Genomic DNA, 21,475 nt, shown 5'->3' on the forward strand with positions numbered 1-21,475 from the left:
CGTCTATTTCTGTCTGGTCCCAGTGACTAAGCACTAACCTTTGCATCTTTAAAAAAAAATAGACCATTGATTTGATATGTACTTTTGGGTGATATGAATGATATTCTGCTGAGCCGTACAATTGTACAACAAAAGTCGTACAATTTGTCTCACACGTTACTGCAGTGAAATGTGTTCTCTGCATTTGACCCATCTCTTGGAGCACTACTCAGTTCACACAGGTCTGATTTTAGTAATAATCTGGTTTGTGAGTCCAACTGGAAGGTAACGGGCAACATCGTGGATGGTAATAGCTGAATGGTCAGAGGCTGTGTGGGAAACAGAAGGTCCCAGGCCCTGGCTATGTTTAAGTGTCAATGCGCAAGACACGTGACCCGCTTTCCCCCGCAGGACTAACACAGGTTTCCGTTTCACATCATGTTTTAAAATTCATTATCAGAGTCTTCATCCCAGCTGCACCTTTCTTTAGATGCTGGAGTAAATTCCACTTCCAAGTCGTACACAAATTCTGGGTCATCCTTGCGCCTGCGATTGCGCTCAAAGAGCTCATCCATTTTCCCCTTCTTGCGAGCCAGTTCCTCGTCATCTAGCTTGTTGAGGTCTTCATCAGGGTTCACGTGAAAAGAGTCGAGACTCTGCTGTAGACTGTGGCCATGCATGTGATCTCGTAGCAGTATGTGAAGCCTTTCCAACTGGCTGTGTGACACTCCCTCCAAGTATGCCTTATGCCGAGAGTTGTTCTTCAGTCTTTCAGCAGCCATGCCACAATCTAGTAGGGGGTGGTAAAATGGACATTGTGGCATGATTTCTTTATAGGTACTTCAAACTAGTCAGTAGGAACATCTAAAACTAAACTTCCTCCACTGGCATTGTTGCATAAACAGATTAAACACACTTCCAACAAGAATACAGTAGAGATAAAGGTTTAAGATTTCAAGTGGACAGTTCTAACCAGAGGGTGATCTTAGGTGTAAAGAAGGCAGTGTGAACACAATGCCTATTCATGTCTCATTGAATATAGCAATAAGTGGCCAATGATAAATGTCATTAATATTGAAGCATTTGAAGGTATAATTACTTATTTTGAATTAATAACTTATACATCCCTTTTTTAAGGAAATCTATCAAACCACTATTTTATATCCTTATTGGCTCTGGTCCATAGCTCTAATGTGCATCTAATGCAAAGGTATTAGAGCTGTGGATCAGAGCTAATGTACAATAAAGTGACACTGAATGTTGAAACAAACCAGTTAGGTATGTAATAAGCTGTAGTAGGTGTGTGTGTGATGCCCACCTGAACATTTGGAGAAGTTCCTCACAGGTATGATTCTTTTGCGTATGTTGTGAGTTTCTTTGTGTTCATAAATCACGATGATAGAAGGGGGGCTGAAATGCACTCCACACCGTTTGGCTTCAAAAGACATCTTTGTGTGAGGGAGATTCTTCTCTTGGCGTTCTCTCAGCTATGTGATCATCAGCTAGCTAGCCTCGATACCCAGGCTTTCATTTCAGCTAGCTAACTTTTGATTAAAATAAAAACAGTTACATTAGCGAAAATAATACTAGTTTTCATAGTTCGAAACGTTGGCTAGACCAGACCTGTTTCCAAGGTTTCACTTTCTACTCTAATGTTTATTTTTCTTGACTGACTCTTGTTGCCATAGGGCTTGTTGCTTGTAGCTGCGGACGCGATGACAAATTTCGGGCTGGCTAAAGTGAGGGCGACTGTATATTATGCCTTGCCTATCATTTAATATAAATAATTGTACAATATATTACAATCTTCAACACAGTTATCATTTGCATGTGTTAGTAGTTACATTCCCATATATATTTGACTGCTAAAATGTACCATTTTGATACTTTCAACCAGGCACCGTTGTAGACAGCTTCCGCCTTACTAGTAAAAAGGGTCCTAATTTTACTTCCGTAAACAAATCGAAGGAAGACCACTGTCAGTTTGTTATTCATTTGTGAACTATTTAATATCTATTAAAAGGATCATATCAAGATCAAGGATGTATGTTGTTGTTCTCTTAACTACATTGACTTATTTAGTGACGTGTTCGGTTGGAAAGGGTAAGTTATATGCTAATTATTATGATCATAACTAAAATCTTGTTTTTTATTACTCACGTCCGTTCTATGACATGTATACATTTAAACACCTTTCAGATGACATCTGTGGTATTCTTAAGCCGTGGCTTTTGTCAACATCGATTTCAATGGAGTTGAATAAAAAGGGCTTTCACAGGTAATGTCAGTGATTTATTTTTCAATCAAACAAACAAAACAAAAAAAAATTAAGTCTGTTTGTACAGTACATCTATGATAATGTCATGTGTTTAGGGAGCTGGTAACCACTGTTAAATTTGGTCCCGATGTTCCAAATGGCCTCAAAGTTATGCTGATCCATAGATGGCCGAGAGGCGTTTATGTTGATCCATATGAACTGGCATCACTGAGGGATCGTAGTCACTTGGAGGTACATTTATCAATTTTAATTGACCCCAATGTTGTGCACATACATTTTCCATTTGTTGATCCAAATGTCAAAACTATAATAATTCTTCATCCGACTCTAAAAGGTACTCCTAGATTCAACCATTGACCTGGAGGCACCTGCACACAAGTCTGTGGGGTTTGTTGCATTTGTGTATCCCTCCCTGGATGAACAGAATCCCACACTTGTTGAAGCAGTCATTCCAATCCATGGCCGCTATCATGAGCCCTCTTATGACGGTGAACAATTTGTTCTAGTCCATTTAGATCTCCCAGAGCTACTGCTGCGTACAGACACATGTGAGTTGTTTCTGGATTATTTAACCATATTAACCCTGGTATCCTCACATTTTCAAATTCCGTCACATTATTTCCTTTTTTTAAACTATTAAAACATATCGGATCTAAAAGTTCGTAACATGTTGCAATGTGAAATCTGAAAGTCCCCATAACATTAAAGAAATAAGCATTTTAAGCCCCCCTGAAGTGCAGAATTGATCTATTCTCATTGATACTGTGTTGTTTATGAAATAGTTTATGATTTATTATTTACTGTTTTATGTTGTTGAGCACTTTGTTTAAAAAGGTCCTATATAAATAAAGTGTATTATTATTATTACAGGTTCACAGCTTAGCCACTTCTCATCACCCCATGCTGTTGTGGAAGCCCCGTGCACTGCTGAAAACTCCAGCATATGTCAGTGGGTTAAAATCCAACATCAGGTGATTGTTTACCAATTCAGCTTTACAAATGATGTGATTTCTGTCAATGAAAACCATGGTATACTCTCCCATTTGTTACGTCAGCTTTAACTCCAAAATGTTTGTCGTGTAGGAGCAGGACCATGCAAGCTTCCAGATCCCGGTTGGTGATGGGTCTTTGATGACCGCTGTGTGTGCTGGAACCCTTGTAGTTACGCTGATGTGCTGTGTGGCACTCTCAAAATCCATCTGGAAGCATGGCATTATTTAAACGAGAATATATATGGTATGCATCTAACAGCTGTATGTTGGGTACTGTAAATACATATATTGTATATTTTTGCAAGCTGTTGAATTCTTGAGATTTTGCACTGCACTTTATGAAGAATTTGTGGATGAATTAAAATACTTAAATAAATATTTTATACATGATATATTTCTACATTAAATATGTTCTAGTATATATTCAATCCGTTATATACATTCAAGTCAGTCACATACAAACCAATAGTGTTCATTTTGGCTCTACAGACTAAGGATTTATTTGTATGCTTTTATATTAAGTAACCTAGATTTTCAAGCTGCCTGTCCTTCAAATCCAGTCCTATATTCCACTGATCAGATTCATCAGGTTATGGCCATTTGAAATGGCGAGAGCTGGCGAGAACTTCTGTGAACTCCTGTGAACTTCTGTGAACTGAGCTGTAGTGCCCAATATGTGTAGAATTTAGGTTTAGGGAGAACAGTGTGCCTGTGATCGTTGGGGTCCTAATGTGGCCTCTGGTGTGACTATTGTCATGACAGACCCATGTAGTGTGCCGTGTTTGATGCAGATTAAGGAATGGTGCACCTGTGGCCTGAACAGTGTTTGTGCTAGCTAAGTTTAGTGAGGACTGGAGCGATGGTGCATGGGGATGTGGCTCCTGGGGTCCACACATGGCCCCTGGTGTGGCTATTCTAATGGCAGACCCCTGCGGATCGAAGCAACTACAGATGCACCTTGCAAGTTTTCATGATGCGTTTGTGACCTCACTGTTCATCATGGGGGCCCTACGATGACCCAGGATACTCTTACAGTCCACTCCTAAAGGGTCATTACTTTTTCATGACTGATTCTGTTCATAGACAAGTCATCCACAAGCAGCTCTGTCAAGCCAGCTGGTACACATGCTGTCTAATGTTTATAATGATTCACAGATTGTGAATTATGAATTGCCCCTGCTGTCATCTTTTGGTACCACATATTTGAGAATAGCTGAAAGAGTGGCTTTTCACAAAAATACTTCCTAACAAGGTCATTGAGGAAACTGCCAAACTGAAGATAAAACGCTATTTAAAATCTGGGCTGACCTTCTACAAGTAGGCTATAACTCTTATGGAATCACTAGAGAATCATCTCCTAAGTGGTGAAAACGTGCATTGCCGGTATGATGATTTCATATTACCTGATGTATCCACTATCCTGCTACTGTTTGTTTATTCTGCCTGTAGTTTGTTTTCTTGATATTGTATTGTCAAGCCACATTTAGTTATTTACTATTGTGCAAGAAAGCCTTTGACTGTGTTTGGCACAAAGGGCTGTGGCAGGTTCTCAGAAACTACAACTCTGACAATAACCTCATACAGGTCATTCAATCGTATGTTCGTACAAATACCTAGGAGTAGCAATAGACCATCTGTTGTCATGGAACGATCAGATTGATTCGGTGTGTAAGAAATAATCTACTTCCTTTGCCAAGTGTTTTTCACTACTGAGTGTTCTTTAGTACTGTAGTACCACCTGGTATGGATGTTTGTCTGCAGCCCTAAAGTCACAACTGCTGCAACAACTGAACATAAATTTAGTTCAAAGATTGTTGGACAACCACTTCAGAAACTTTATACATCCATGTATGATAACGGCATCCTAAGGTTAGCAAGGAATGTCACCTCTAATACTAAGCATGTGTTGTATGGAGAATATAGGTTGCTACCTTCAGGAAGGAGATATGGTGTACCAGCATACAATAAGGTCAGACTAAAGAGGTCCTTTGTCCACCAGTCGACCTTTAGGCTTAATCAGGAGTTGTAGTAAGGAGTTACCACAGGGTAATCTAAGCAGTGGATATTGCTCTTGTCTTCATGTCTTTATGTATGTAAATTGTCTTGTTCTTTGTGTTATGTCAAATGTGTGTATATGTGTTCTGCATACTTGGCTCGCAAGACAAATGTCAGTGTGAACTGACAATGAAGTACTACCGGTATATCATATCTATATCAATCACTCTACAGTCTACACAAAGTCAATATGATGTAAATTCTCCATTCATTGTCAATGGGAATTTAATGTTTGTGTAAGACGAAAATCTACACTAATAGTGTAGATTTTCTTATAGCTGTAAGCAGCTATAAGTTAAAAAGTTAAAAAAGAAACATGGTAGGTAGACTGGAGATGACGTCAGTGTTTTTGGTTACGCTGATTGGCTGAAAAGGTTATTTGTCAACGCTGTAGTCCCGTAGCCAGAGTCGGACTCCATTCGCATGTAAAAAGGCTGAAAAGTATAACAATTTAACAAACATTTACTCAGAGAGATCTAAAGGTCAAGGGTCTTTTGACGAATGAGTGGGAGCTTCAATTCCTCATGGCCCTCTAAAACTGCTAAAACTTTCACGTAAACAAAACTAACTAACTAGGCCATACCCGTTTAGGTACCCGTTCCTTTTTAGCGTCCCTCCTATGCCCAATTTGCCAATGTGTTTGTGTGTACCAAATTTTTGATATATGATTGGCTAGCTTTGTGTGTACCAGATTTGAGATATGATATGATTGGCTAGCTTTGTGTGTACCAAATTTGAGATTACTTAATTGGCTAAGCACAGAATGTGATGTATGATGATGTATGACGATAAGAGCGCCCCTCACTTCAAATGAGTGATTTATTGTTTTTGTACAGATTCCACAATTCATTGCCGTTTTGGCAGTTGTGCTGTCGTTTTCCCCGAAATTGGTAGACTGTCGTGAGAATCGCATCGCTCACAGTCATTTGTCAAAGGACCTCTGACCCTTAGATCTAACAATGAATGAATTCTATGATCTGCTCTATCCATTTTTTTTTCAAAAAAGCAACGTCAAAGGTTTTCGCAGCCTTTCGTTAACCACTTAGCCCTTGAAATCGCATTTCCATTCATTTGTGTGGAGTCTCGACCCTGCTAATGCATGGTTGGTTTGCGACTTGCGAGAGTACAGTGTTGACACTAGACAACCCTTTCAACCAACAAAAAAAGTGACATCATCTCTGGTCTCCAACCAGCTATTTAAAGAGGAGACACTGTGAAGAGAGGGGCTTTTATGGCTTGACCCCGTCTTATTTATGCTTGCAGCTATATTATATCCTTGTGTGCATTTGTGTGTCTGTCCGTTTGAGCACGGAATGTGCTCAGCTGATTGGCCGAGCACGGAATGTGATGATGTATCATGATAAGAGCACCCTCCACTTCACACAACTGATTTATAATATTATCTAATGACACAGATCTCAGGTTATTAGACAGTTTTTGCCCAGCTTTGTGTGTCTGTGTGTACCAAATTTGAAATAATTTGATTGGCTGAGCACAGAATGTGATGTATGAAGTTGAACATGTATGACGACTTCCTAACAAACATTAAATGCCGTTGACAATGGATGGAGAATTTACGTCATATGTGTCTGAGCAAATGATGTATAATGATAAGAGCGCCCTAGGTAGTTAGGAGAACCTTACCGTGACCTTACGAGGTCGAAACGTTGGTTTCCTCTTTTTAAATATTTTGCATCGTGGCTATGAGTGTGGCCTTTTCTTTATCTTCTAATTATTTTCCAAGGCCATTATAGCACCTCACCAACACTGGTGTGCGCCCACCTGCTTGTTAGGAGGCATACCTAGGAGAATAACATCAGTTGGAATTCAAGTGCTACATTATCTCGATCAAGATGCTACCATGAAATCATTTAAACAACTCCAGGAACTTAGGAAGAGTTGCCTAAGAAACATTTTTAGGGGTGCTAGCCCCTCCTATGCCCAGCTTTGAGTGTTTGTGTGAACACAAACATTGGCTTGTGATTGGCTGATCACCCCATAGCGATGATTTGATTGGCTGAGCAAAGTGCATTATATTGAAGATAAAAGTGAGGGCAGACAAGTGAAGATCGACGCCAAAAGTGATTTGCCAGAATGACTTTTGTGATGATTTGAATAGGCTGAGCACGTAATGTGATGTATGATAAGAGCACCCCTCACTTCACAAGTGTTTTTTTTCTCCAAAAAAGTTATCTATATCTATACCCCAATATAAAGAAGGAAATAAAGAACCAGAGCAGATTGAGAAGCTAGGTTGTCAGGTCTGGCTGCTGAAGAAGGGTTATGTTGGTACTTGGTACCATCAGCAGCAGGCAGTCGGGGGAACAGGACCTTCTAATCTATACTATCAGTCCATCAATCAGACAATCACTGATCATCACATCAGTGGAATAAAATAATGTTAAATAGTAAAATAATATGTTGCAATTGAGAGAGAGAGAGAGAGAGAGAGAGAGAGAGAGAAACAAAAAAGCATAGGTATCCATATAATGTGGCTTTGTCTGGAGTGGAAATAGCTGGGTTGAACTTGAAATGAATAATCATTAACCAATTGATCAATCTTAGGTTTGCAAAAACAATAGGTTTTCACGGTTGCCTTCCCAACCACAAAACAATGTGACGCTATCTGAGTGAATGAAATGTGGTGTACTGTGTACACTAGTAGAGCATGGGGCCCGGGGCCCCCCCTACGCGCGCGCACACGCACACGCACACACAGGACAGTCTCCATCCATTGGATCCAGTTGTCGGTATTCTCACTCTAGGGCTGGGTCGGTAGTTCCGTTTTCCCTGCCTCTGCCTGCCTTATTGCTTCGCCATAGCGGAATATTATCCCAGCCAGTCAGCCTGGGCCGGACGGGACGGACAACACAGAAGAAAAGTTCCACTGTGTAAATAGTTCTGAGAACACTTTTCTTTCCCCCACTGAGATAATCCGGATCATCCTCCCCGCGGCCCCCCGTGAAATACACTTGGGCTTGGAGGAGTTTGACAAACGCCTGTGTTTTTCCGTCGAGAAGGAGTTGGAAGTCAAAGTTGTGATCAAGTTGCGCTGGTGTGGTGGAGTGTCTCTCCGGTGAGTTTTTAGACAAATAAAGCTCTGCTCCGGGGAATACAATAAATTAGTTAGCAAGTTGGGTATAAATGTCCGCTTCCCTCCTCCGCCTCCGCCCGCGGGGGTAAACTAAACCTGATATCAGTAGTGATTTTCGATCACACTGTTATCGGAACTCGATAACAGTGATCTTGATCTGATCGCATCCCATATAGATTTAACACGCTAACGGTATCGCAGCCTGCCATGCTAATGTTAGCATGGTAGCTAGTACACTTGTTGGCTAATATGGAGTAATGCTAACGTCAGCTTGCTAAAGAAAACTGAGCCCCGATGGATGGGTTATTCTGCTGTTCACCACCGCTAGTCACTGGAATGGCTTTCCGTATGATGTATAATATAGAAACAAACTAAATACGTGCCCTGTAATTATGGATTTGGTTATTGATTAACTGAAAGTGAATGTGGTGGCTGTCTCATCTGACTACTTCAGTGGTTCTCAAACTTTTCCAAGTCAAAGTCCCTCGATCAGTTTGATAATCACCCCCATTTGAAACTATTATGTCTCAGGGATCTCTGACATAATGGTTGATTTTATTCAGTACAGATTTCCATGAACTGCCTAGTAGCATCTACTGTAGGTGGTGAGATAACAGTGGAAATTGTGAAGAATATGGCCACAATCTTCATTCTTATATGGGGAAATGATATAATTATCTTATTGTTAATCAAATATCTGTGAAATAAACCTAGCCTACTCTCCCTCAAGGACCCCACTTTGAGAATCCCTTTTGCAAGTTGAGTAGAAATGTTTGACATGGATTATAGGACACAGCAAAATAAACTGGTTTGCCCCTAAGATTTCCCTGTCTCTCTGTGACAATATGTTTATTCCAGAATCTCCTTTTTAAGCTTTCAGCGTTTCATGCCTTTGATATTTTATTTGCAATTCACCACAAACTGCCATGGTTGTAAACTTGTGTATTCAGTGTTTGTATTCTTTGCTACATAATGTTTAAAAAAAACACTTAACCTGATTTCCCAATCTGGGCATGTCACTATAGCAGATCTACAAGCTGAAAAGCTCACTACCAACTGTGAGAATGTAGATCATGTATAACGTTTGCAACAATAACAATTGAAGAACCAATTATAGTAAAATGAGGAAGGTGGGTCAGTTTAGAATAAAAATCACTAAAATAATCAGTAATACGTAATAACTGCAATTTAATAAATCAAAAGCTAAATAAAGTTTAATAACACAATGTTCACTTAAATCAGATCAAAATATAACTGCCTCAAAAGGGTTTACTGTAAATCCCAAGTGTCCTGGCACTGTCCAAAAACTAAACTCAAATGTTCCAAAATAAATCAAATCCAACAGTCAATGCTGTGAGTACTAAGTAGTCTTACCATCCTTTAAACTCGCAACACAAAGTCCGTCCTATGGAAATCCAACACTCCAATAAATAATCCACAAAAGGAAATAAAGGTCTCTATATCCAATACGATTCAAATAAGAGTATGGCAAGACTTGGGAAATATTCCTCTTGCTTTGTCTCTCTGTTCATCTCCATTCTGGACTGACAGAAGCACACTCTCCAGGTGGCCCAAACATTGTGATTGCCCATCACTCAATCAGCCAGGTGAGCTGTGGGCGGGGTTTCTCAATCAGTGCTTGTTGCCATAGCAACACATGCATCTCACTGGCTTCTTGTAGCATAATAATGCTACTTATAGTCCAGAGGATAAATACCAAAATCTCATAGACCAGAAGATTGGTAGAAAAGAAAGTACATAATAATTTAAACAAAAATACATAGAAACAATGTGACTCTGGGCACAGAGGTTACACAATGAAGTATAAGGCTTATGTGGTTAATAGGTGAGTAACAGTGGTCATCTCATGTAAAAAATGTGATGTCTACTAATACTGACATTTGGTCTTCTTCCAGATATCACTGGTGCTTCCTTTCTCATCATGTTTTTTGTCCTCGTCCTCTGCCACAGTCCCTCCCTCCCCCCCACCCCCCCCCCCCCCCCCGCCCTGTAAACTCGTGTATCTTGTAGATGTGAGTGCCAGCCCACTGCTCTGTTAACTCTCCCAACCTTGCCCGCTGTGCGCCCCCTCCTGTCCCCGATCAAGCCCTCCTCGCGACATCCCGGAGCCATGTGTGACAACGGAGATGCCGAGGACAAACCCCCTGCTCCTCCGGTCCGCATGAGCAGCACCATTTTCAGCACGGGTTCTGGCAAAGACTCCTTGTCAGCCAATCATAGCTCTAAGCCCCTGCCCTCTGTCCCCGAGGAGAGGAAACCTCGCAACAAGATCATCTCAATCTTTTCTGGGGCTGAGAAAGGTGAGTGAGGGGCCCACGAGAAGACTTAATAATAATAATGCATCAAACTTTTAGAGCGCTTAATTCAAATCGAACACGAAAATGTATTTTCGGTTTCTTAAATGTTGCTTTATTACTTTCTTTGCTTTTCATCTTCCAGGTGGTCGTAAGAAAGATCGGGACAAAGAAAGGCCAGAGATCTCGCCACCTTCCGATTTTGAGCACACAATCCACGTTGGTTTCGATGCTGTCACTGGCGAGTTCACTGTGAGTTTTCCCACATTTTTGGTATCTTAATAATAAAACTGCTTATATTAAAGCATGATGGTGTTGTGCAAAAGTGTATAATACATATATACTTAGCACTCTGTATTGTGCTTCAAATTTCAGTCAGGAGAGACACTTTTTAGAAGAAAAGGAAGGCCGCAGTGTAATGAAACATATGTGGATATCTGAAAAGCTTGCTTGTTACTTGCGCAAGCAGAGCGCGCAGGCTTCGCCCGGCTCGTATGCACCGTCCCAGCCACCATGTAACCAGATTACATGGTGTGTATATGTATAACTAGCTCTCAATGATGACGTAAGAAATATGTGGATTAAAGGACCCAAGTGTAATTGGTTTTCGATGATGACGTACATATACAGATCACCTAAAACAGACCTTTCGAAATTAAACACATTTCTCGAAAACATGGTAAAGTATCTGCAATTATGATAATAGGAGATTTCAATGAAGACCAATATAGTGAGAAAGGTAGAAGTATAAATACCTTCATGTCAAGATTAGGCTTTAAACAATTAATCACAAATCCAACTACAGATTACGGAAGTATTTTAGATAATGTATATTTTAACAAATGTGAAAGTATTATTACAGAAATTGAAGTTAGAGACACCTATTACTCTGATCATGATTTAGTATTAATATCACTATAGTCCAAGATGAAATACATTTAAAACAATTGACAATTTACAATAAATAATCAAATAATTATACTGTATACGTGATAACATATTTTAATTCAGTTTATATACCGGTACCTTTTTTTCATCACATATCAATGATTTATTTTTCTTTGAGAAACTAAAAAGGGATCCAGAATATTTCTAATTCGATAAAACTGTATTTCTTTTATAGATAGAAACTTGAACCATACTAAATAATACTAGTTTTTTACATGCATAAAGTAGGCAAATAGTTACACCTAATAATTAGAAATTTCAAACGTTCCTTCACAGAGATACTGAGATTTGACAGTTTATAGCGGTCGAAAGTAATTGCACGTTGCAGTTCTCTCTCTAGGTCGTCTCTCTGTAACAGAAGGCTTCATTATCTATATCCGCAGCCACTGCCAGTATCTATTTTATTTTGCACAACTCTTCTTGTGTATTTCATGTAAACGGTGAGGTTCTCGTATAAGCCCCTCTAGGGATTCTTGCCTCACCAACTAACAACTACTAACTGTCAGGGCAGCAGTGGATCAGGGGTAGAGTGGCCGGATGGGAAACGCAAGGTTTCCAGTTCGATCCCGGGCTCCCCCAGAGTTAGTGTCGAAGTGTCCTTGAGCAAGACACTGAACCCCTAATTTCTCCCGATGTGCAGGTTTGTGCCTTGCATGGTTTCCTCCGCCATCGGTGTGTGAGTGTGTGAATGGGTGAATATAATGCACAATCGGAAAAAATAAATGTGGATAAAAGTGCTATATAAATGCACCATTTATTTGACCATTTACCATTCATTCATATGTACTGTTACAAAATAAAATAAATCAAAACAAATACCTCTTCTATGCACAGGGTATGCCAGAGCAGTGGGCCCGGCTCCTCCAAACCTCAAACATCACCAAGTCAGAGCAGAAGAAAAACCCACAGGCTGTTCTTGACGTTCTCAAGTTCTATGACTCTACGGGCAACGGCCGTCAAAAGTACCTCAGCTTCTCATCTTCTGGTGAGGTCCTACAATGTAAAAAAAATACCACACTGGGCGCTTTTGCATGTCTACAACACGTTATGTGGCCTCATTGACCTGGTGTGTCAGTAATATTCCATTTTGAATAAAACTGACAAATAAATATTTACATCCTATTTCCTCTTTATTTGGAGAACCACATAATATAAACCATTGAGAATGTAGATGCCATTGTTCTTGTGTTGCTTGCTCCTTTTCATTAGTAAACTTACAAACCCATCAATTGCGCTGCCAATGAACATTAACCAGTTACTACCTTCAAACTAGAGGCCTATGTGTGAGTAGTAGTTTGTTAAAGTAAACCACCGGGGGGGGGGACTGCCAAGAGCTATGATGAATGATTTTGGTTTTGCTTCAAAGAAAAACCTGTTCTCTTTCATTTACTACTGTATAATGAGCACAGTGCACACAGGTCACTGTAGCTCTGAAGAGAGCATGTGTATATATTTATGTGCCTGTTATTACATATTATTCAAACATTTTCTTCTTTCTCTCTCCCTCCCTCCCCTTCCTTTAATGTATTAACAGAAAAAGATGCATTCACTCCAGGACCTCAGTCGGTAAGTATGACGAGGTATTTTAACCGTCATGTACAGTAAGTGTGCTGTGAGTTCAGCTGTATGGTTGGACAACTGAGATTTCCAATACGTGATCCTACTTTCGATGCCCAGCTTTGTGTGTGCATGTGTACCCCATAGATATAATTTGATTGGCAGAGGGCTTAAAACGTGATTGGCATGATCTATGTCATGATGATAAGAGCGCCCCTCACTTCACACAAGTGTGATTTTTGATAGTAGTGTGATTTTTGATAGTAGGACTAGACATGCGAATGAACCATACAGTTAATGCGCTAATGATTTTGTCTCAGAGACTCTTAATGCACAATGTCATCGTCATACAACCGTGGCACAACTGTATTTGCCTACTATTATCTTCATTCTTCTCTCCCTTACTCTCTCTCTCTATCTCTCTCTCTCTCTTCCATTCTGAATCAGCCTGTCAAAAAGGGCGCTGAACCTTCGTCACCCAATATCAAGGACATTGATGATGACGATGAAGATGAAGCCCCCCCTCCCATCGTGGCACCGCGACCGGAACACACAAAGAGTGTAAGTAACGTGTTGGCTCATTGTCATGTTTGATATTTACACATTTTTAGGCATTTCATATTTACTAGTCCTTACCCGTTGTGAGATATTGCACCCCAGAAATATTAATTACCAGTCATTTTAACTTATATAATATATATAGTGTTTTTTTAATGAATAAAAACAGTACTATAACGTAAGTATTTGTATAAATGTTAATTGAACTCTGAGAGGTGTGGTTCCATTTGGTTCTAAACTATCATTTAGCTGGGGACATGGGGGAACTCCCCCATGCAGGACCCCTAAACTATGATTTATCCACACACACGTCACACACGCGTTGCGAAAGTAGCGAGACACACGCACACACACGTGCGTTGCGAAAGTAGCGAGACACACACACACACACACGCGTGGCGAAAGTACACACACACACACACACACACACGTGCGTTGCGAAAGTAGCGAGACACACACACACACACACGTGCGTTGCGAAAGTAGCGAGACACTCACGCACACACACGCGCGCGTGGCGAAAGTACACACACACACACACACACACACACACACACACGTGCTTTGCGAAAGTATAGCTGCGTTAATTATTAATCATTAATGTATCAAATCGAAAAAAGGGCTTCGTTAAGACCTCCATATTATTATGGTCAATGTGTGAAAAAGTGGGAGTGATTGGTGCAGTCAGTGTGGAGCTATGACAGTGTTTCTGACACACAGACAGACACACACACAGACAGACATTGGCTGAATTATAGTTTGATTTGATGATGATGATTGATGATTATAGTTTGATGATACTATAGTGAAAATAAGAGTCTCCTATTGACCCGGTCATCAAATTATTGGCTTAGAAAAGCGACAAAAACAAAATCTCCACAAATTCAAGGCTTCACAGGTTTGTAATTGATAGAAAATAAGTCATTTTGGGTGAACTACTCTTTGAAGGGATATTTACTCACAACCCATTAAGATGGGTCCACAACTCAATCAGTAGTTTATCATTATCCCCCCCCCCCCCACACTTCATTTACTTGAATTTTGTTACTCTAATTTGAAGAAATTATTATGACAATTATGTACAAACATTTCCCAAAGAATAGCAGTGCTACATCGTGATGTGACACAGCTTGAGCTTGTAGATTGCCTGTTTCCGCTATTTTTTTAAACTTGAAAGTATAGTTATTAAATAATTGTCAATCATTTCTTTGTATATTCAAGTTATTTGTCATGTCTGCGCTGTGCAACTTTTTTTAATGAAGCCTAAAAGCAAAACTGATTTTTAATTTATTTATGTTCAGTGCAAATAATGCATAATAATAATATACAATTCAGAGTTGTGACAGTTAATCATGAAGTAAATTGTAATGACCATGACAGCCCTAATTGACTTTGACTTTGTTACTCTGTGTATCCTGTAGGTATATACTCGCTCTGTTATCGACCCCATACCTGCTCCAGCTACATTTCCAGACGGAGACAATGCCTCCAAGGGAGGTGTGGACCGGCAGAAGAAGAAGGGCAAGATGACTGATGAAGAGATCATGGACAAACTGAGTAAAGATCGTCCCATATCTGTTGGGACCAATTTGACATTTTTGATCATCTTGTCAGCATATGGGTCAACATTTCTCTGACACGTGCGATTGCATTTTGCCTTACAGGAACTATAGTCAGCATTGGAGACCCCAAAAAGAAGTACACAAGATATGAGAAAATTGGTCAGGGGTAAGTGCAGAGTAATCCATGGTTGACGTAAGGGTTGTGTGAGAATGTGTACATACCAACATGCTTGTTTTCTTTTTCTGTAAATGTGCGTAAGAGACTAAGAGTAATTATTAACCTATAGCATGACTTCCTCACACAGGGCTTCAGGAACAGTATTTACAGCCATTGATGTTGCCACAGGATCAGAGGTAAAGGTTTATTAAATGTACATTTAGTCGCGTGCCAGACTGCCAGTGTCCGGCTGCAACTACAGTACAGGCGTAATGTGACAGCAGATGTACGGCCAACCATGGAGATAATGAGTGTTATAGAAATTACCGTTGTAATTAATTGTAGTCATACAGCATTTCCACTAGCTAGAAGCTGATAGCTTTCACGCGCATGCATCAGTACATGCATAGTACTAGCGTGTGTGCACATTTTTGTGTTTTCTTTTTTTGTGCAGTCGTTTTGGCCTCTTCACAGCTGCCCACTAAAAATCACCCGTCCTTCCTGTTCTGACATTCCATATGTTGATCTGACCTCATCAAACCCTGTACACTCAAGACACGCTCCATATATGGCCAGTACAGAATTAATTCCATATGTTGATCTGACCCCCCATGCCAAAGTGCCAGCGCTCGCCCTGCCGTCTACAGTCACCCAGACAGATGTGTGCCTGGGTGAATGCCCTTCAGGGCGAGGTCACTTCTCGCCCTCAGGGCGTCTTACTGGTATATTTAACATAATGTCCTAAATGAGGTGTAATAACTGATATGATTATTCTGATCGCAGGTGGCCATTAAACAGATCAACCTCCAGAAGCAGCCAAAGAAGGAACTGATCATTAATGAGATTCTAGTCATGAAGGAGCTGAAGAATCCTAACATTGTCAACTTTTTAGACAGGTAACAGTACTAACACGTCTTAACCACGTAGACCCTCTATTCTCAGTGAAACAGACTGAGTTGCAACTGTACTTGGACTGCTTTTTCCATCTACACAAAATCTCTGCCCCCAAAATAGCATATCTACAATCTCAAAGCACAGGTGTCTGCATGTTGAGTTCATCCACAATGAAATGAACAGTTATTGTAAATTGTAACAGAAAACCTGTTGACAGAAAACTTGTTGGCAGAAAACCTGTTGAAAATGGTAAGCAGTAATGTCAGTGTTTTTCCTGCTTGCTTTTGCGGTATGATAGCATTAATATGCACCAGTCACGTTATTCTACTGCCTCATTTGAACTCGGTGCCTGGCTGGGTGGGCAGCGTACAGTTTTTAAGCTTGTTTATTTTCTGACAGAAAGCCTTGAAGGGAGACTTTTGATCAAATGCACTTGTTGTTTGTCCCCAGCTTCCTGCTGGGGGAGGAGCTGTTTGTGGTGATGGAGTTCCTGGCTGGTGGCTCCCTAACAGACGTGGTGACAGAGACCTGTATGGACGAGGCCCAGATCGCTGCAGTCTGCAGAGAGGTGCAACACCACAAATCCTAATTAGTCACTGATCCAAATTTTGGCACGTCACAATTTAGATGTATATATATATATATATATATATATATCTATTATAACATTTGTAAAGTTGTCACGTGGCTGTGCCCATGTGGAACAAGCCAATGAAAAGATGTGCCCATCATAAATGTGGCCACTAGCCAATCAGAGCCAACATGTGCTCAATCACCCACACCCCGAGGTTTCCCTACACGGAACACTAACCACTGTTGCCTATGCTGTTGCAGGCCCAGAAACAAGGCCTTTAACCACGCTACTTACACACACTACAACTCCCTTACAATTCGCAAACCTGGCAACACTGCCCTGTCTTCTAATAGGCCCACACTAGCTTTCACAGTCTCAGAATCTCATATACTGCAGGAGAAGAGAAACAAGGAAGAAGAGGAATTGTAGCCTCACGATTTTATATATATATATTTGCTGAGATTTGGGAACAATTTATTGACTAAAGCCTTCTGAATAAATCTATACGCAGTGTATGCTTCCGCAAATTTCTCCGCCACCTAAAGACGTCCCGTAGGATTTGACGGAGTTTCCGACCAACCTACGTGAGCGTCAAGTTCACGGACATTTCCATGAATTCCAAATGAATGTGGGAAATCCACGTAAATGCCTTTCCGCTAGCTTCACATCATGTTATCATCGTAAACGCCGTTGTGAATCAGGCCCATGGTCTCTATTTACCCCTGTGTCTGCAGTGTTTACAAGCCCTGGAGTTCCTGCATGCAAACCAGGTCATCCATAGAGACATCAAAAGTGACAACGTCTTATTGGGAATGGATGGCTCTGTCAAGCTCAGTAAGTCATTGTTTTTGGCCTCAATGTGGATCATATTTAATTATGTCCTCGTTCTAACTGTGTAATTTCTTATTTATGCTCCATCGTATGACATGCAGAACGTAGCATAAATCCAGGCTTAACCCTCAACACGTTTGTCTTCGTCCTGTAGCGGATTTTGGCTTCTGCGCCCAGATTACCCCGGAGCAGAGCAAGCGCAGCACCATGGTGGGCACTCCTTACTGGATGGCTCCTGAAGTTGTGACCAGGAAGGCCTATGGGCCTAAAGTGGATATCTGGTCCCTGGGTATCATGGCCATCGAGATGGTTGAAGGAGAGCCTCCATATCTGAATGAGAACCCTCTAAGAGTAAGTAAAGAGCTTCTACTAGTACTTCTGCATACACTACACTATATCTACCCACTGTTGCAGAGGTTTTAAGAACATAGTGTACTGTGTGAAGGTTGCAACTTCACTCATGTGAAGAAGACAGTGTTATATTAGGTGCAATGAGCAGTGGAGATCTGTGTATCAATGCTAGCCAAAAGGTTCAGGGCTACCATCTTGATAACATGGTATTCAAAGAGCTGTGGTAAAACATGGAAAATATATAAATTGGTAAATCTCTGGTTACCAATTGATAAATAAATTGTGACCAGTGGTACCTGTTCAGCAGGGAGTAGAACTGGGAGGGATAGCATGTTCCCCACAAGCAGTAGCTCAAATTGCGTTGCAATGCAACGTGTTGTGAGCTGTTCGTACATCACTTTGAAGTGTTTCAAAGTGAGGTACCACCAACATAGTTGTCTGAACAGATTTGTCCATCCTTTTGATTCCACTGTCCTCTTTCATCAGGCTCTCTACCTGATCGCTACCAACGGCACCCCTGAGCTTCAGAATCCAGAGAAGCTTTCTCCTATTTTCAGAGACTTCCTGAACCGTTGCCTTGAAATGGATGTGGAGAAGAGAGGCGGAGGCAAGGAGCTGCTGCAGGTAATCATATTTCCATCTATTAATGGCTTTCTTTCTTATTTTCCTTTTTTTTTAAACTTCTTTCAGCATGGCATCCCAAATTTAAAAAAAATCTCCCCGAATTTTGAACTTAAAAGAAATTGCAGAAAAAGCAGATCTACAAGCTCGCAACGTACGGCAGTACGACACATTGTGTGCTTTTAGATCATTTACATTCACTTTGCATCGCACATTTCTGTCATGGTGTGGCATACGCTTCGATTACCAAAATTCTGGAGAATCAAAGGAATGTATAATTCATAGGTTATTGAATACTACATTTGTATGAAATGTACTGTAAATCCCCTTTTTTAGGGACATTTTGGGGGGAGAAACATTATTGACAATGTACATTTGTCAATAATAGACTTAAATGCCTAATTCATGCGCTATCGTATGAAAGCTGATCTATAAACTCGCACGTGAGATAATGCATTGGCAATTTTCCGGCAACGTATGATGAAGTATAAATCTCGCGGTTGTGGTTAAATTGTGATGACTCTGTTTGCCACGGTGTCAACTCTGTTAGGATATAGTATCTAACACCAGATTCCTGCCTCTTGTCCAGCATCCCTTCCTGAAGCTGGCCAAGCCTCTTTCCAGCCTCACACCACTCATCCTGGCGGCCAAGGAGGCCATGAAGGGCAATCGTTAGTCGAACCAGCAGCCTATACCCTGCCTTCCCCATGCTGTGCACACATCTGTGCCAACTTGTTTAGGTTTTGTGCCAGACAATAGGCTGAGAGTGACCCTCCACTCTTCAAGCACCAGCCTTATAAGCCCTGACAAGCCTCACTGTGAACAAGACCAAAAAAACTAAAAAACAAATCCTTGAGCACAACCACAACGCTGTCCACACGAACTGTTGTTCTCTCTCAGATGTCAGAAGACAAGTCAAACAAAAGAAAAGTGCTTAGTTTCAGAGTCAGGTGTAGTTATTTTGTACAACAAACCTTTTTTGTGTTAGGGCTAGGCTTGTATTTAACTTGGAATGAAGATGATGCCTAGTTCTATTTAGTTTATTTGTTGTTTTTTAATCGACTGCCTTAAACAAATGCAAATTGTTGCCTAATGTATTGTTGATTGTGTCAATGTTTCTTTTCCATGAATTTTACATGGTGATCGTGTAGTGTATGTTGTGGTATTCTACATGTACCACACCATACACATGTATGGTGATTGTGTATAGTGTATGTTGTGGTATTCTACATGTACCACACCATACACATGTATGGTGATCGTGTATAGTGATGTTGTGGTATTCTACATGTACCACACCATACACATGTATGGTGATCGTGTATAGTGATGTTGTGGTATTCTACATGTACCACACCATACACATGTATGGTGATCGTGTAGTGTATGTTGTGGTATTCTACATGTACCACACCATACACATGTATGGTGATTGTGTATAGTGTATGTTGTGGTATTCTACATGTACCACACCATACACATGTACATATGGTGATTGTGTATAGTGTATGTTGTGGTATTCTACATGTACCACACCATACACATGTATGGTGATCGTGTATAGTGCATGTTGTGGTATTCTACATGTACCACACCATACACATGTATGGTGATCGTGTATAGTGCATGTTGTGGTATTCTACATGTACCACACCATACACATGTATGGTGATCGTGATGTTCTTGACAAACCTACTGTACCAGTGTTGTTCCCTGTATCATTAGCCTCTTATTGGCAGAGGTGCACCTTACAGGCAAATTAAATGTTAGATTGACAGGGTTTATACATTCACCTTTATTGTTCTTATTAAAAATGACTGGTATGTTGAATACTGTCCTTTTGTGTTCTTCAGAATTGTAGCTAAACAAATGCGCTTTTCCCATGTGTATATTGTGTTCTTTAAAAGTAGTTGGAAAATGATGGCTGTACCATTGATTAGCCATCAAAGGCTGTAGGTAAAGGCGATGTATATTGACTGTTTCTTTATGTTTTTGAATAACTAACAACTATGTCTGCAAACTCAAATAAATGCAGCTGTCTTTGACGTGTGACTTGATTGTCAAAATGATTGTTTTGGGGACGTTCTGTAGTTGAATATTGCAGAGATATTCTAGTATGGTATCTACTATTCTACTTAACCTGGTCTAGCCACACTTCCAGTGGATGTAAATATTATCTACATCAGCAAACTACTCCCAACCAACGCCAACCAGAGCGATTTACAATAAGCAAGAACAAAAAAGCATGGCAATACATCATACATAAAAAGTAGATGAAACATGCGTATTAAGCAAAGAACGTAACAGTGGAATATCTATATGGGACTATACATATATACCGCTTGGAGTTGTAGGATGGTCTCATCCTTAGCTTGCAACTCATTTGCAACTTTTCTTCTGTGGCTTTAAACTTCTGTTGTGCTGCTTCAGTTTCTTTCGGGTGGCTCGTATCATGGGCAAGGGGGGCTCAGCCCTCCCTATCTTATGGAGTAAAGATGAGAAGTTATTATTAAAATGTTTTAGAATAGATACTTTTATATTCTGGTATAATCTAAAGCAGCAACAGCATCAAATAGTTACAAGAAAAACACAAAATAGGTCAAAATGGGCTGATCTTTTACAGCCCAAAAGGCTTCCATTGGCTTTCATTGCATTGAATGATTGACAGCTGCCAAGACACGCCTGCTTGGTTTACTTGCCATTGGGGCT

General features: G+C 40.4%; 3 protein-coding genes across 6 annotated transcripts; 2 read left to right on the top strand and 1 right to left on the bottom strand.

Moving 5' to 3' along the window:
- Positions 1-5: 5 nt before the first annotated feature.
- cep19 (centrosomal protein 19) lies at positions 6-1,677 on the bottom strand. The gene is made up of 2 exons (XM_080770327.1): positions 1,298-1,677; positions 6-769 (listed from the first exon to the last, which is right to left on the bottom strand). Exons 1-2 carry the CDS (start codon positions 1,425-1,427, stop codon positions 423-425), a joined length of 477 nt encoding a protein of 158 aa, XP_080626453.1. The 5' UTR covers positions 1,428-1,677; the 3' UTR covers positions 6-422.
- A 269-nt stretch (positions 1,678-1,946) lies between these two features.
- On the top strand, positions 1,947-3,735 carry pigx (phosphatidylinositol glycan anchor biosynthesis, class X). Of its 3 annotated transcripts, none has more exons than XM_080769430.1 (6): positions 1,947-2,082; positions 2,179-2,257; positions 2,353-2,488; positions 2,592-2,805; positions 3,128-3,228; positions 3,341-3,735. In XM_080769430.1, the coding sequence occupies exons 1-6, from the start codon at positions 2,022-2,024 to the stop codon at positions 3,476-3,478; spliced, it is 729 nt and encodes a 242-aa protein (XP_080625556.1). In that variant the 5' UTR covers positions 1,947-2,021; the 3' UTR covers positions 3,479-3,735. The 3 variants fall into 3 exon arrangements, with proteins under 3 accessions (XP_080625556.1, XP_080625557.1, XP_080625558.1); XM_080769431.1 differs by having other exon boundaries at positions 3,347-3,735; XM_080769432.1 differs by having other exon boundaries at positions 2,422-2,488.
- A 4,314-nt stretch (positions 3,736-8,049) lies between these two features.
- pak2b (p21 protein (Cdc42/Rac)-activated kinase 2b) lies at positions 8,050-20,811 on the top strand. Of its 2 annotated transcripts, none has more exons than XM_080770681.1 (15): positions 8,050-8,380; positions 10,370-10,719; positions 10,859-10,965; positions 12,496-12,646; positions 13,196-13,227; positions 13,666-13,779; positions 15,198-15,333; positions 15,441-15,504; positions 15,644-15,692; positions 16,279-16,391; positions 16,840-16,957; positions 17,698-17,797; positions 17,949-18,145; positions 18,632-18,769; positions 19,356-20,811. In XM_080770681.1, the coding sequence occupies exons 2-15, from the start codon at positions 10,530-10,532 to the stop codon at positions 19,440-19,442; spliced, it is 1,596 nt and encodes a 531-aa protein (XP_080626807.1). In that variant the 5' UTR covers positions 8,050-8,380; positions 10,370-10,529; the 3' UTR covers positions 19,443-20,811. The 2 variants fall into 2 exon arrangements, with proteins under 2 accessions (XP_080626807.1, XP_080626806.1); XM_080770680.1 differs by having other exon boundaries at positions 10,506-10,719.
- The last annotated feature ends 664 nt before the right edge of the window (positions 20,812-21,475 follow it).

This window comes from Protomyctophum bolini (assembly GCF_963924005.1).
Source record: "Protomyctophum bolini genome assembly, chromosome: 8".
Lineage (NCBI taxonomy): Eukaryota > Metazoa > Chordata > Actinopteri > Myctophiformes > Myctophidae > Protomyctophum > Protomyctophum bolini.

Coding starts and splice junctions, on each gene's coding strand:
- pak2b (XM_080770681.1), top strand. CDS start 10,530: ATGTGTGACAACGGAGATGCCGAGGACAAACCCCCTGCTCCTCCGGTC. Junction 15,334..15,440: donor AGAGATCATGGACAAACTGA/GTAAAGATCGTC, acceptor TTTGCCTTACAG/GAACTATAGTCAGCATTGGA. Junction 18,146..18,631: donor TGAATGAGAACCCTCTAAGA/GTAAGTAAAGAG, acceptor CTCTTTCATCAG/GCTCTCTACCTGATCGCTAC.
- cep19 (XM_080770327.1), bottom strand. CDS start 1,427: ATGTCTTTTGAAGCCAAACGGTGTGGAGTGCATTTCAGCCCCCCTTCT. Junction 770..1,297: donor GAACTTCTCCAAATGTTCAG/GTGGGCATCACA, acceptor ACCCCCTACTAG/ATTGTGGCATGGCTGCTGAA.
- pigx (XM_080769430.1), top strand. CDS start 2,022: ATGTATGTTGTTGTTCTCTTAACTACATTGACTTATTTAGTGACGTGT. Junction 2,258..2,352: donor AATAAAAAGGGCTTTCACAG/GTAATGTCAGTG, acceptor TCATGTGTTTAG/GGAGCTGGTAACCACTGTTA. Junction 3,229..3,340: donor GGGTTAAAATCCAACATCAG/GTGATTGTTTAC, acceptor TTTGTCGTGTAG/GAGCAGGACCATGCAAGCTT.